The 13,124-nt window shown below is 37.4% G+C and overlaps 1 protein-coding gene across 14 annotated transcripts in view; it reads right to left on the reverse strand.

Moving 5' to 3' along the window:
- Window positions 1-13,124, reverse strand: part of Ptpn13 (protein tyrosine phosphatase non-receptor type 13) — a 198,664-nt gene that overhangs the window by 33,733 nt on the left and 151,807 nt on the right. For all 14 annotated transcript variants that reach the window (XM_074041824.1, XM_074041827.1, XM_074041825.1 and 11 more), the window contains 9 exons: window positions 12,657-12,742; window positions 11,767-11,923; window positions 9,279-9,493; window positions 9,062-9,160; window positions 6,224-6,585; window positions 5,161-5,341; window positions 2,936-3,094; window positions 1,888-2,059; window positions 1,582-1,792 (listed from right to left, as the gene is read on the reverse strand). In XM_074041824.1, the coding sequence (XP_073897925.1) occupies window positions 1,582-1,792; window positions 1,888-2,059; window positions 2,936-3,094; window positions 5,161-5,341; window positions 6,224-6,585; window positions 9,062-9,160; window positions 9,279-9,493; window positions 11,767-11,923; window positions 12,657-12,742 (1,642 nt within the window). The remainder of the gene's footprint in view (window positions 1-1,581; window positions 1,793-1,887; window positions 2,060-2,935; window positions 3,095-5,160; window positions 5,342-6,223; window positions 6,586-9,061; window positions 9,161-9,278; window positions 9,494-11,766; window positions 11,924-12,656; window positions 12,743-13,124) is intronic.

Consider the following 13,124-nt stretch of genomic DNA (forward strand, 5'->3'; position numbering starts at 1 on the left):
GATGTAACTAATGTACAATATAAGCCAAATTAGAATTGTCACTATGAATGTCCCCTGTACAATGAATATATCCTAATAAAAAAATTAAAAAAAAAGATTAATAAAACAAACAAAAGGTGATGGGGAAATTATCTTGTATTCTTAGGATTTCACTGCAATCACTACAGTTCTAGTGAGTCAGACAGGAGGCAGGAAAATCAGGGTTAGAGAAAGAGATGGGACAATAGCAAGCAGGGAGTACAGTCATGGCTGGCTTTGAAGACAGAAGGGGGACAAAAGTCAAGGAAAGTGGTAGTCTCTAAGGTGGAGAGTTAAGGAAAAGGGTATTCTCCTAGACCTAAAGCAGGAATGAAGCCCTGCAAACACCTTGATTTTATCTGCTAAATTCATTTAACATTCCAGAATTGTTAGGATAATAGTCTTGTGTTGTCTTAAACCACCGAATTTATGGTAATTTAGTACATAAGCAATAGCAAACTAACACATATGTTTTTTAAACTTATTTCCACTATAAGGAACAGTTATTAGCATTTTAATAGTGTAATTATGGTAGTTCTATGCCTCCTCAGCAGCAGACCTGAGGTTCCAGTTGGACTGAACCATCCTAGCTCTAGGGATGGGCCATGATTGGCTAAAGTCAACCAATTTATTACTTTTCTTGAATTAATTAATTCTTTCTTTTTTTGGGCAGTGCTGGGGTTTGAACTCAGGGTTTCATGCTTGCTAGGCAGGCATGCTATCATTATGCCACTCTGCCAGGCACCAATTTACTTTTATCCCTTTGTCTCAGAGTTCAGGGAATAACCTTAATTTAGGTCTCAGGCAACTGGTATATACTATCCATTTTACCACTGGTGACTGGTGAGATTTCTGTTTGAAGGTTGCTGCAGATGGTGTGCAAAAGTGAGGCATAAAATTGATACGGTCATTTGACTATCATAAACTGGAGCCAAGTGTGGTGGTGCATGCCTGTGATCCCAGCTACGCAGGAGGGTTGAGAATTCAATGCTAGTTCAGGCAAAGTTACTAAGACATTATCTCAAAAACAAAATATAAACAATAGAGCTGGGAGTGTGGCTCAAGTGGTAGGTGAGGCCCTGGATTCAATCTCCAGTATAACAAAACAAATAACAAAAATAAAACAAAAACAAAACAAAACAAAAAATGACAAACTGATGAAAAGAGCAAAGAATAATGGAAAATAATAAAGAAACAGAACCAGAGCTCCTATCAAATTTCACCCTGACCATCTTATCTCTAGATTTTTAAAGTCGTATAAATCAATACATTCCCTTTCTTGTTTAAACAAGATTGAGCTATGTTTTCAGTTACTTGCAAGTGAAAACATTCTTCCTGATCAATGTGTTAACTACCCTATTAACTGGAAACTTGTTTCAAACGCCTATCCATTTAATGTTATTAGACTCTCCTACAGGAAGTCTGTTCTACCTTTTCTAAGTCCTGCCAGTTTAATCTGTGAATGGCCAATTCAGCAATACCCTGTAAGAGTACATAAATACAGTCAACAGCTTGAAATGCATGCACACACATAAATGAAGACCACAAATTATGGCAGAGTACCTCGTTGCCTTCAGCACCACTGAAGGAAGTGACATGTCTAAAGCTCTGTTAGCTTCTTCCAAGGTCATTCCTTGTGTGCTAACTCCATTCACATAATGGATGATATCCAATAGCTGAAGATTACCCTCAAAGGCTGCAACTGACCTTGGATTAATATCACTAATATAGATCACTTGTTGAAGACTGTTGTGACCTCCAGATAAGGTAATACCTTCAAAGAACAGAAAATAATTGTTTTCTTAGACATAAGAGTACTTTGAATCTAGCCAAAAAAATTTTACTGAAGAAAGCTTGAATTTTCATTACCCAACTCCTCTTTGCTACATGTTAGTATAATGTCAGGTAGTAAATGAGGCAACACTGGCATCCTGGGAAATTCAAGAACTCGTCCAACAACTAATCTCACTGTCTTCGGTGCAGCTCGGAGCAGATTCACTGCATCTGTGTGAGTCATATTGGTAACATCTGTGTCATTAACCTAAAAAATGAGAAAGGGGAAAGATTATAATTTTTAGACTAAGGAGGCTAGACTGTTAAAAACTACAGTAATAGCCTAAGTTTTATATAGTAATGTATTAGCTGGTAAGAGATTTATAGCAAAGAGTAGTCTCTACCTTATTAGAATCTCCCTTATTTAAGAAATCATAAGGACAACGATCAAGCCATTACATATAAAATAAAATAATAATGTAAGATCCCTAACAAATGCATCATTCTTTAGCCAATATAGGAAATTTATCATCTTAGTAATTTAAGAAACTTTCTGTCTCTGAGATTTGAGACAGCTTGTTTCATGGCCTGAACTGAGATTAAGGAACTTTCAAATTAAAAAGGCAATTTGAAGTATTTCTCAATTAACTAAAGAAAGGTTTTTATTTTTAAGTGGTGGAGAAGGAAAATGTAAGCTAAACAGAGAATGAGAGTGTTAGATTAATTCAACCTCTTCCTTCTCCAGCCCTGACTTGCTCTTTGGTCACTGCTATGGTTTATGTTTATGTTGCAGTTTGGTCTTCAGTCTGGTAACAGAGCCTTTAGCCTTTAAGTGATTAAATCTGGTAGAAGGTCAGTAGGTCCTAGGCAGGGGGAGTGCCCTCAGAAGTTATGGGACCCCAGCCTCTTTGGCTTTCTATTTTGAGATTTGATCTCTTTCTCTCACATATGCTCCCACCATGACACCATGATGTCATCACTAGGACTGAGCTGATGCCAGTGCCTTGTCCTTAGATCTCTAAAGCTGTTTTAGAGGTTTTTTTCTTTATAATAAAGTTAGACTACCTTGGGTATTTCACTATAGTAACAAAAAATGGACTAAGTCACATTTGCACAAATTTGCCATTCCTCTTAAACATCTCACCTTTATGAGTCGGTCCCCAGGCTTTAGCCTCCCATCACTTTTGGCTGGATCCTGTATGACATCATGAACATAACAACCAATACTCTGGTTTCCTTTGGTTACTGTAAAACCAAGACTTCCTTTTTCTGATTTAATTAGGGTAACAGGGAGTTCTACTTCCTAGAGAAAGAAAATAGTGATTTTTTTAAGGTTATCTATTTTGCCCTACCAACAAACAGAAATATGAATATTACTTATCTTGATTAATAGAGAAGAAAACCAAACCTTAAAAGTTTATTTAACTTGATCAAATGAACCACGTCTTTCTAACCCAAGAAAGACTGTTCCCTTCTTCCAAGAATATTGTTTGTAATTGTTTTTTTTTTTATTTTATTATTCATATGTGCATACAAGGCTTGGGTCATTTCTCCCCCCTGCCCTCACCCCCTCCCTTACCACCCACTCCGCCCCCTCCTCCTCCCCCCACCCCCTCAATACCCAGCAGAAACTATTTTGCCCTTATTTCTAATTTTGTTGTAGAGAGAGTATAAGCCATAATAGGAAGGAACAAGGGTTTTTGCTGGTTGAGATAAGGATAGCTATACAGGGAGTTGACTCACATTGATTTCCTGTGCGTGTGTGTTACCTTCTAGGTTAATTCTTTTTGATCTCACCTTTTCTCTAGTTCCTGGTCCCCTTTTCCTATTGGCCTCAGTTGCTTTTAAGGTATCTGCTTTAGTTTCTCTGCGTTAAAGGCAACAAATGCTAGCTAATTTTTTAGGTGTCTTACCTATCCTCACCCCTCCCTTGTGTGCTCTCACTTTTATCATGTGCTCAAAGTCCAATCCCATTGTTGTGTTTGCCCTTGATCTAATGTCTACATAAGAGGGAGAACATATGATTTTTGGTTTTTTTGGAATTGTTTTTAAGTACAACTTAACATGTTTGTCTAGAGATAGAAAAGACAGAACTTACTTATCCTTCCATTCTTTGGGGGAAGGGGAGTGCTGGGAGTTGAACCCAGGGCCTCCCACATACTAGGTGTACATTCTGCCACTGAACTACACCCCCAGGCTCATGCATTTTCATGATAAACAAGGACATAATAGTGGGTATGCTTTAAAGGTGAAAGAATACTTTGAGGAAAATTTTTCATGTATTTCTACATTACCAAGATAGAAGCCAAGAAACACAATAGAAAGTTTTTGTTTGCTGTTGTTTTGGTAAAAATATGAAGTCTTTGGATGATTATGTATTAAAACTTCATTAAGATGTATGAGCAAAAGTTTAAAAGATTTCAACTGAAAGAGGTTGCTTATGTGGATGATGTCAGATTTCTAAGAAAATCACTCAAAAGTTATTTTTACTCTGTTGCTAAGAATGAAACTGAAGTTGTGGATGCTATACACACACACACAGGCAAAGAAAACATCTGGAAAGATTGATTCTGAAATGCTTATGGTTTTGGGTGGTAGATTATAGGTGGTTTTAATCTTTTTCTGCTTTATAATTTTTTTACAATATACATTTATGATTTGGATAATAAACAATAATAATATTGAAAAAAATCTGGCTTTCAATTCATGTAAATAATATTAAATTTGGAAATTTGGTTTCCAAACTTGATTTGTAGCCTTAGAAGTTCTAAAAGTTACTATTACAATGCAAAGTTTCCAGCTGTGAAATCCACAGAGAAAATGTAGAAGACAAAAACTATAATAAATCTTAAAAATTAAACAGGTAAGCCATTGGAATTTGAGAAATACACAAAAAAATATTTACTAGGTGTCTAGTCTGTAGCAGCATCTAAACACTGCACTAGGCACTTTCCATATGGAATTTCATTTCCTCTTTACTATAACCCTGTGAGGTTACTAACCCCACTGTAGAGTAAAGCTACTAAGAATTGGAAGAATTCAGTTATTTGTCCACATATGCTGCCAAGTGCCAGCAGGCAGTGGTAGAGCCAGATGTGCCCAGATCCTTTTTTTTTTTTTTATTCTTTTATTCACATGTGCATACACTGTTTGGGTCATTTTTCCCCCCTGCCTCCTGGCCCTACCCTGTGCCCAGATCTTTCTATTGCTTTTCCTAATTCTCAGCAGAGAAACAGATCAGATATATTACCCACTTATTGGATGTAGATACGAAGGCAACTTTTTTTCTGACTAAAGGAAAAACTGTATGTGTCTACATCTTCATTAAGAAAATGTGGATTTTTTTTTCATACAGAGGAAATAACTTACCAGCTCGAAGTCTTCAAGGTGGTTTTCCAAGTCATTTGTCAAAGTCCTCAAGTTTTCTTGTCTAGTAGGTTCAGATGAGTGATGTGTATGGTATTTACCCACTGAATGAGAAGCAGGTTCTGACTGGGGTTGACAACTTTGCCCAGGAGTCACATCCAGTGGTAGAGGGGAAGGAGGATTGCTACAGAGAGAAGGAACAAGACTATTTTCAAATACATTTCAATGTGAATATATAAGATTGTGCCACAACAGAAAATGCTTAACAAATATTCCTGTCTGATTTTTACTGAGATGATAAGTTAGTTTTTGTCTAGTTTTGAACTATGAATTTATTCAATGTGTATTATAAACTAACAATGTCAATATTTATTCTCAGCCCAGGTTCAATTTTTAAAGTTCTTTAAGCTGTGTAATGATATAGTATACAGGTTAAATAATTGTATTGTATTTTGATTCCTAGTTGTTCATTCAAGGCTGAAGCTAATGTTATCAGAAGGCTAGTGTGTATTTTAACCTAAGAGGGAAAAAAAAGAAAAGGATAAAAGTCTTCTTACTGTGATTACTTTGGATGATAGTATAAAACCTTGAGCAAATATGTTTGGACCTGGATATGCACAAAGACACGACCAAACAGTAAAATGAAGGAATAATTATTAAAGGTACAGATGTAGTCATTTTCTTCTTATGCTTTGATGCTTATAATCACTTCTTTCCCCCTCTCCTGGTTCTAATATTTGCAATCTCTCCCCCAACTTCCCTTTGTAATTCTAACTTCCCACTGTATTTCTATGGATATCTCTTTTCTTTCTGGTTAAACAGTTTTGAGAAAGAACATCCTCAGTTGCTAGTAAATATGCTCAAGAGAGAAGCAAGGTATACTGAGTGGCTAGAGAGCTTACTGACTTACTAACTAAAATTGTCAGTCACAATAGCTAGAGTTATAGAGTTATCATTTGCCTAACCATTCTAAAGTTCACAGATGGCACATTCCATTGTTAAAGAAATATATGATGCTGGATTGTTGCTGATATCACCAGTTGCTTTGAGTGTTCCACACTCATACCTGTTCTCAAATTCTGGCTTATTGGGTATTTTCTGAGGGTAGTAAAACATGGTACAGATCATATCTTCTTGACTCTTGGGTGTCTCGTGTTGATTCTGTGCCTGTGTCATCATGTTACTTAGAGTCTGATGCAAAGCTGTACTCCAGGTCCTATTTGAGATGTTTGGTGGAGCTTTCACCGAGTCATCTTCACTCCCACTGCTGTCACTATAACTGTCTTTTCTGGATGGGGACTTGCACTGCTTCTTATTTTTGTCAGACATTTCATTTTCATCTGAGCTGGTGCCTTGTTCCATACATGATGGCTGGGAAGTGTTTTTATTGCTGTTTGGAAGCATTTGTGCTGGAGAGTGGAGTGGGGTCTGTAAGGGACACATTTAAAGAGATCTCAGGGTGAAAACTTACATTAAATTTAAAAGCAGTCAATTGAAAATAAACCTGTTGTAATAGCACTTTCTAGCAAAACTTATGCACATTAAAGAAAAATCATAAAGATTATAAAATAACAATTGCTAATATTATATGACATTTTAAATCAGAATTAGAGTTATATTTTGTACTTCATATCCTACTTTCAAAATTTAGATTTCTATTGTACTTTCTGAAGTCCTTAAATATGCTTTGGGAGCAATTTTAATAACTGTGTAATAGTCCTACAGAAGGTCATACCTTTATTTCACCCTTCAGCTTTAATTGGCTATAAAATTGTTTCTAGTTTTATACTATTAACATAAATTGAGGAGAATTTGTTTGAATGTATCTAAATTTTCAGCTGGGTTTCTTCTTCCTTGCAATTTTTTATACTGTCAGAAATGGGGTTTTTTTTTGGTGGTGCTGGGGTTTGATCAGGGCCTTGCACTTGCTAGGCAGGTGCTTTACCACTTGAGCCACTCCCAGTCATTTTTGCTTTAGGTATTCTTCAAATAGGGTCACAGGTTCCATGATCCTCCTGTTTATGCCTCCCATCTAGCTGGGATGACAGGCATGTGGCACCATGCCCCATTTTTATTGGTTGAGATGGGGGTCTTGATAATTTTTCTTGCCCCAGTCGGCCAGGAACCACAATCTACCTGATCTCTGTCTCCATAGTAGCTGGGATTACAATGTGAGCCAGCAACTGAGTAACACAGGGTGCTTTTAAAGGCTTGCTAAATATTTCCAAATTGCTTTCCAGAAAGATTTTACATTTTTGTCTTCACTAAAAGAGTTCCATTTAGTTTATCCTATCTGGTGCCCCAAATCAGTATAGTCTCTTAAAATGTTATCCTAAAGCATCTTAGAGAAAAGTTGTTTTTTGATTAATATCCTCCTAAAACTTTCCTCTCCCAGTATACGGGTTAAAGCTTCTGGCCCAGATACTCCTGCCTTCTGGCCCCAGGAGACACAATTCACTGGTAGTGGAACTATTTGAAGTACACAGGTCAAAGGCAGACTTTCTTTGTTTCTTTTTTTTTTTCCTTTTTTTAGCTGTACTGGGGTTTGAAGTCAGGACCTCACACTTGCTAGACAGGTGCTCTACCACTTGAGCTACTCCTCCAGCCCAGCAGACTTTCTTTAATTATATTAGTGGTCATCTGTGGTTAGCCTCCTACCTGTCAAGATGCAATCTGTGAATCATCATCAAAACAGATTTTGGTCCTTTATCCATATTCCTTCACATAAGAAAGGGAAACAAATATATCCCTTTCTCTGACTTCTAGTGTTTAAAAAAAAAGCTGAAAATCTTAAATGATTTTCATTTTTTATGCAAACAAGGTCAGCATGAGAATGACTGTTCCTTGTTTGGTTCAATGAAGAAAAGGATATTAAGTTTATCTGTATCTATCTATCTATCTATCATCTGTAGTAGTTTCTATGACATAAATCACCCAGGAATGAGGAAACTCCCCAAGCTAAGGAACAGCAGCGAAACCTGCTCAGATGAGAAGAAACAGGAAGAACAATAGCTAGTGTATGCCAAACTCAGACCTATAGGACCCCCCCCCTCCCCCGCCCCCCCGCAACTTCCTTCCTTTGTGTTAAAGTAGCTGTAAGTAGCCCAGCTCTCCCACTCTCAGGGGCCACCCTGTTTCCGGACCCTGCTGCACGTCTCTCTGTTAAGCCTTTCCCTATCAATAAAATTTCTTTCTTGCCTGCAACCCTGGTGCTCTGACCTCTTAATCATAAGAGAGTTTGAGAGCGAGAGCCCTCTGACACGTCTGTGGACTGTGCTTGCTGGGCAGGTGCTCTACCACTTGAGCCACATCCCCAGCTCTGAGTTGTTGTTCAGATAGGTTTTCGTGATTTTGCTGGGTAGGTCTGGATTGAGGTTCTCTTCTTTAGGCCTCCTAAGGAGCTGAGATGAAAAGTGTGTGCCACAATGCCCAGTTATTGGTTGGATGGGGGTCTCAGTAACTGTTTGCCCAGGCTGGCCTCCAACTGCGATTCTCCCCATCTCCACATCCTTAGCAGCTATGATTACAGGTGTGAGCCTCTGTGCCTGGCTTATAAAATTTTTATAACCATCATTTCATATCTTTTTCATTTAGACTTAGAACACAGTTTCCAGAAAGAAACTGATTGCAAACATGGGAAGCACTCAAACAGGTTGAGTGACACACACAAGATAACACCTCCTTGCTACAGAAGTAATTAGGGTGCTGGAGGCATGGTGGCAAGCCTACCGAGCAAGTGCAAGGCCCTGAGTTCAAACTCCAGTAATGACAAAAAAAAAAGAAGTAAATAGGTATGAAACCTAGTGGGCAAATACATGATGAAATGTGAAATGACTAAAGCTGAGTTAGCAAATCCCTAAACTGATATTCTACAAAAGTAGAAACTACTTTTCATAGGACTTACCAAAAGAGCAGGATCAATTTCTGGTAGCACACCAGGTAGAGGTCTACAGAGAAGCAAGGATACTTCTGGAGCTGTTCCCCTGAGAGCTGATATGACTTCCTGGGGGTACCATGAATGACAAATGAAGAAGCAGTTAATCCAGCATTATGCAACCATCCTGAAAGGCCAAACCAGCTATCACTACTTTGAAATGTTACCCTGCACATGCTAGGCTCACCTGCTGAGACAGTCCTTTCAAAGAGGCTCCATTCACTTTCAAGATAACATCTCCCACTTCAATCTTTCCACTTTCTGCAGCTGGCTGTCCAGGGAAGAGCTTTTTAACCCGTACTATGCAGGTATTCATCTGCTCAGGTATGAGATTATCTTCTCGAGAAAAACTGAATCCTAAGCCTGAGCTATTTTTAAACAGTTTTACCTCAAATGTATTTTCTAGAGAAAAAAGATAGAAACAAATGTAAATATTATAAGACTGTATATATCTATCAGCATGTAAACATATATATATACACACATATGTATTAGATATACTTTACAAAGTGTATTTTCCCATGATATTAAGAACTCTATACACATTTATTACATCCTTATCCTAGTCAAATATTATCGTACACTCACTCTTTTCCTATTGAAGGACTGAAGGACAGACAGCGGGAAGTCCCAAAAGGGTGATAAGTGGTCAAGGAGACACTTCTCCTCCCTAGGAAACGCCTGTTTGCATCTGAAAGGCATCTCCACCCTCAGGCAATGCAAATAGGCTATAAAACCCCACTCCCCACCCTGACCCACAGGATCACCGGTTTCCGGGTCCCCCTGCATTCTCCAATATGCAGTCTTTCTCTTCTCTTTTCTTCAACTAAATTCTCTGCAAATAAAATCTTTCTGACCTCTGCTGTTGGAGTCTGCCTGTGCTTTCATTCTCAGAGCAGGCTCAAGAACCCTGAGCATCTGAAATTCCTGCACATGTCATCCATGCATTACTATCAAGAAAACTTAATAAACTAATAGCGGGAACTAAGGTGCTTGAATAGTAAAGAGTTCTAAAAGAAGGGTTCTAAAAACAGAATTGTGCTTCAATCCTATGTGTTTTAAAAGACAGTATGACAACAAAACAAAAACAAAAACAAAGAAAAAGTCTATGGAAAGACAGGTACAAGAGAAGTTTAGGTATCTAACAGGAAGAGACAAATGTGTGAGAAAATAAGTTTACATTGTAATATTTTGGTGAGATCTCATTTAATACACACAAAATGCAATATCATTCCAATAAAACTCTCACTAGCAAAATTAATTAAAAGATCAAAAACCAGAAAAGAAAAAAAAAACACATTTAAGGAAAAAGTAATGGGAAAGAAAAGTATGATTAGGTAGGTACATTATAATACAGGCTGGACTGTTTTTCCTCCCTTATTTTTAGGACTGATTCACAGTTGCTAACATTTCTGTCATCAAATAGAAATTTAAAATAAAAGACAAAATGGTGGGGAGTGGATTATGAGAAGCCTATGAGAACTTGACATAAGCAGAGTTGTGCTGAGTTTGGCATGACCCTAGCTGCAGAAGGGGGCAAAGGCAAAAATGAAGCCCAGCTGCTTTTCCTAAATTGTTTATGTTCAGAGAAGTAGGAATGCAGGTTTCTCTTGTTACAGTATCACACTCCTCCCTGAGAACTGTTGCTCCACCTCCTTGTTTACTACTGGATATAAAAGACTTGCTGAAGGACACAAGGTTTTTTGATGGGGGATGGACTGATTGGTTGGCAGCTGGTAAGCGGGACTGCTGCTGCTGAGTTATGCTAGAGATTAGAGGAAATATGGGACAGTGCAAGTCTGTGCACCAAAACGTTAAGAAAGCTAAAGAGAGAATGTGGGACAAGACTCTAAGAAAGATTATACTAAAGAAAAGCTAGAGAAAACATGGGACGGTGCGAGTCTAAGGCAAGAGAGTAAAAGAAGGGAATAATAGAGAAAAGAAGTAATGAGGCTGTTGTGTGTCTCCATCTGAGTGCCCAGTACACCTGGCCTCAACTTTATGCATATCTGTCTTCTATTGTTTGTCCTTTCTGCATCTCCAGTCGCCCCCAGTTAGGTCAGGAGGAACAATGGCTCGTGAGAAAAATAATCATTGTATACTATCACCATCATTTCTAGAGTAAAGAACAGTTAAGCCCTTAACAGAGAGACAGCTGGAATCTCAGAATACCGGGTACTGTAGTATTATGAGCACATTTAATCTTACGAAGAACTCATTAAACATCATTCTTAATTATGGTTTGTCCATGGGCTGGCAAATTTAGAAAGACCTGTATTTGGGTATTAGGTGGATTTCTGTTCAGGGTTACCTTTACAAGTCCATAAAATTAAAAAGAAATACAGAAATTTAAGGGTCAAGGTTTCACATGGGTCTGAAGTCATTCTCAGCAATTGATCTATACTAATTTTTTTCCCTTACCAAATTTCAGTTTGAATTTTAAGGCATTATTAAATAACCATGATCAGACATGCTTCATTATCCAAAGAGTTTCAAACTCTCTGAGCAGCAAATGTTTCTGTTTTTTATTCAATATAGTGCTGTGTCAGATCATTATTTATATTTGACAGGAATAAAGAGGCTAGGCCATGAATTAAAATCTCATACATGAAGATCATATTTTGAATAAACTATAAATAATTTCACAGAGACATGATAGTCTGGCAAGATCTGACCTTCTGTGACAAAGCTGTAGTCTCTGGCACAAGGTTTCTTCACTGCTTTTTCAGGAGCCTGACCCTGGGCATCCTGGTCTGGAAGGGCGCACCGTGGGGCTACGGGGACATCCTTTGATGCTGGTGACTGCCCCTTTTCTAACAAGAGATGAACCACCTGGACAAACGGAACAGGCTTCATTAGTTAACAAAAATGATGAGAAAATAAGCAAAATTTTAGGATTAGTATAGTTGGGGTATGAAAGGCTTAAATTCTTGGTTCACTAAAATATAAGTAGAGGAGGAAAAAATAGAAAAAAAAGGGAATTGAAAGTTTCAAAATCAAGTTTTTATTATTTTGTATATAAAAAGATAATTAAAAAGGAAAAATCTATTATAAAATACATTAAAACTCTATGATATATCATAAATGTGTTATAGAACATTTAGGTATTACAGAAAAATTAACACCATACTATAATATGAAAACCATTTAAAATAATTTGGCAAACTCCTTGAACCAAGACGTATTTGATCACAGTGGGTTCAGTTTTTGAGTTGAAAAATGACTACAAATGCAAATCACTAGAAATTAGTAAATATTTATGAAATATTTAAAAAATGCAATCTCTACCCCTCCCCCATCAGATCTCTATGGACATATTATGGCTAAATGTGACACAGAATGCCAGCTTCCTCAGTAAAAAAAAAATCCCTTGTCACAATACTTGTTTCTCAATTTGGAAGGCAAAAAACCAGAAAAACCCAACAAACAAAGAAAGAACCCAGAATAGTTACATAAATCAGGCTTGGTGTCTTGAGTAACAAACTTAGAGGTGTCAAGGGATTGCTGTTACACATTCTTATGTTCTTGTAAGGTATCTTAACAGGTTGCTATAATGATCTAGTACCTGTCCCGTGTTTCTCAGTGTTTCCACAGCTTGCTTATGGGTAGCTCCTTCCAGACTTACTCCATTGACAGCTAGCACACGATCACCTATAAATTAGTTATTTTGAAAGAAACATATCATAAAACAAAAGTTCTACAGATTCTGTAACCTAGTATTTCATATTGATTTGAAAAGACAAAACAAAATTATGTTGCATAGTTTCTCTAACATGTTATTTAATTTCTTGCTCATTTCTATGGCTAGTATTAAATTACATTTTAGAATACTCTCCCCTCCTCTTTTTTTGACACAGGGTCTCGCTATGTATTCCAGGCTAATCTCAAACTCAAAATCCTCCCCTCAGTCTCCTGAGTGCTGGATTACAGGTGTCTGCCATCATGCCCAGGTAGAATATCTGTATAAAAATCAATTTAAATCATGAGAAAAGATAAGCTCTAACTATAAAGGTAGAAAGACTGGAGGCAAGTC

This window comes from Castor canadensis, chromosome 9 (assembly GCF_047511655.1).
Source record: "Castor canadensis chromosome 9, mCasCan1.hap1v2, whole genome shotgun sequence".
Taxonomy (NCBI): Eukaryota; Metazoa; Chordata; class Mammalia; order Rodentia; family Castoridae; genus Castor; species Castor canadensis.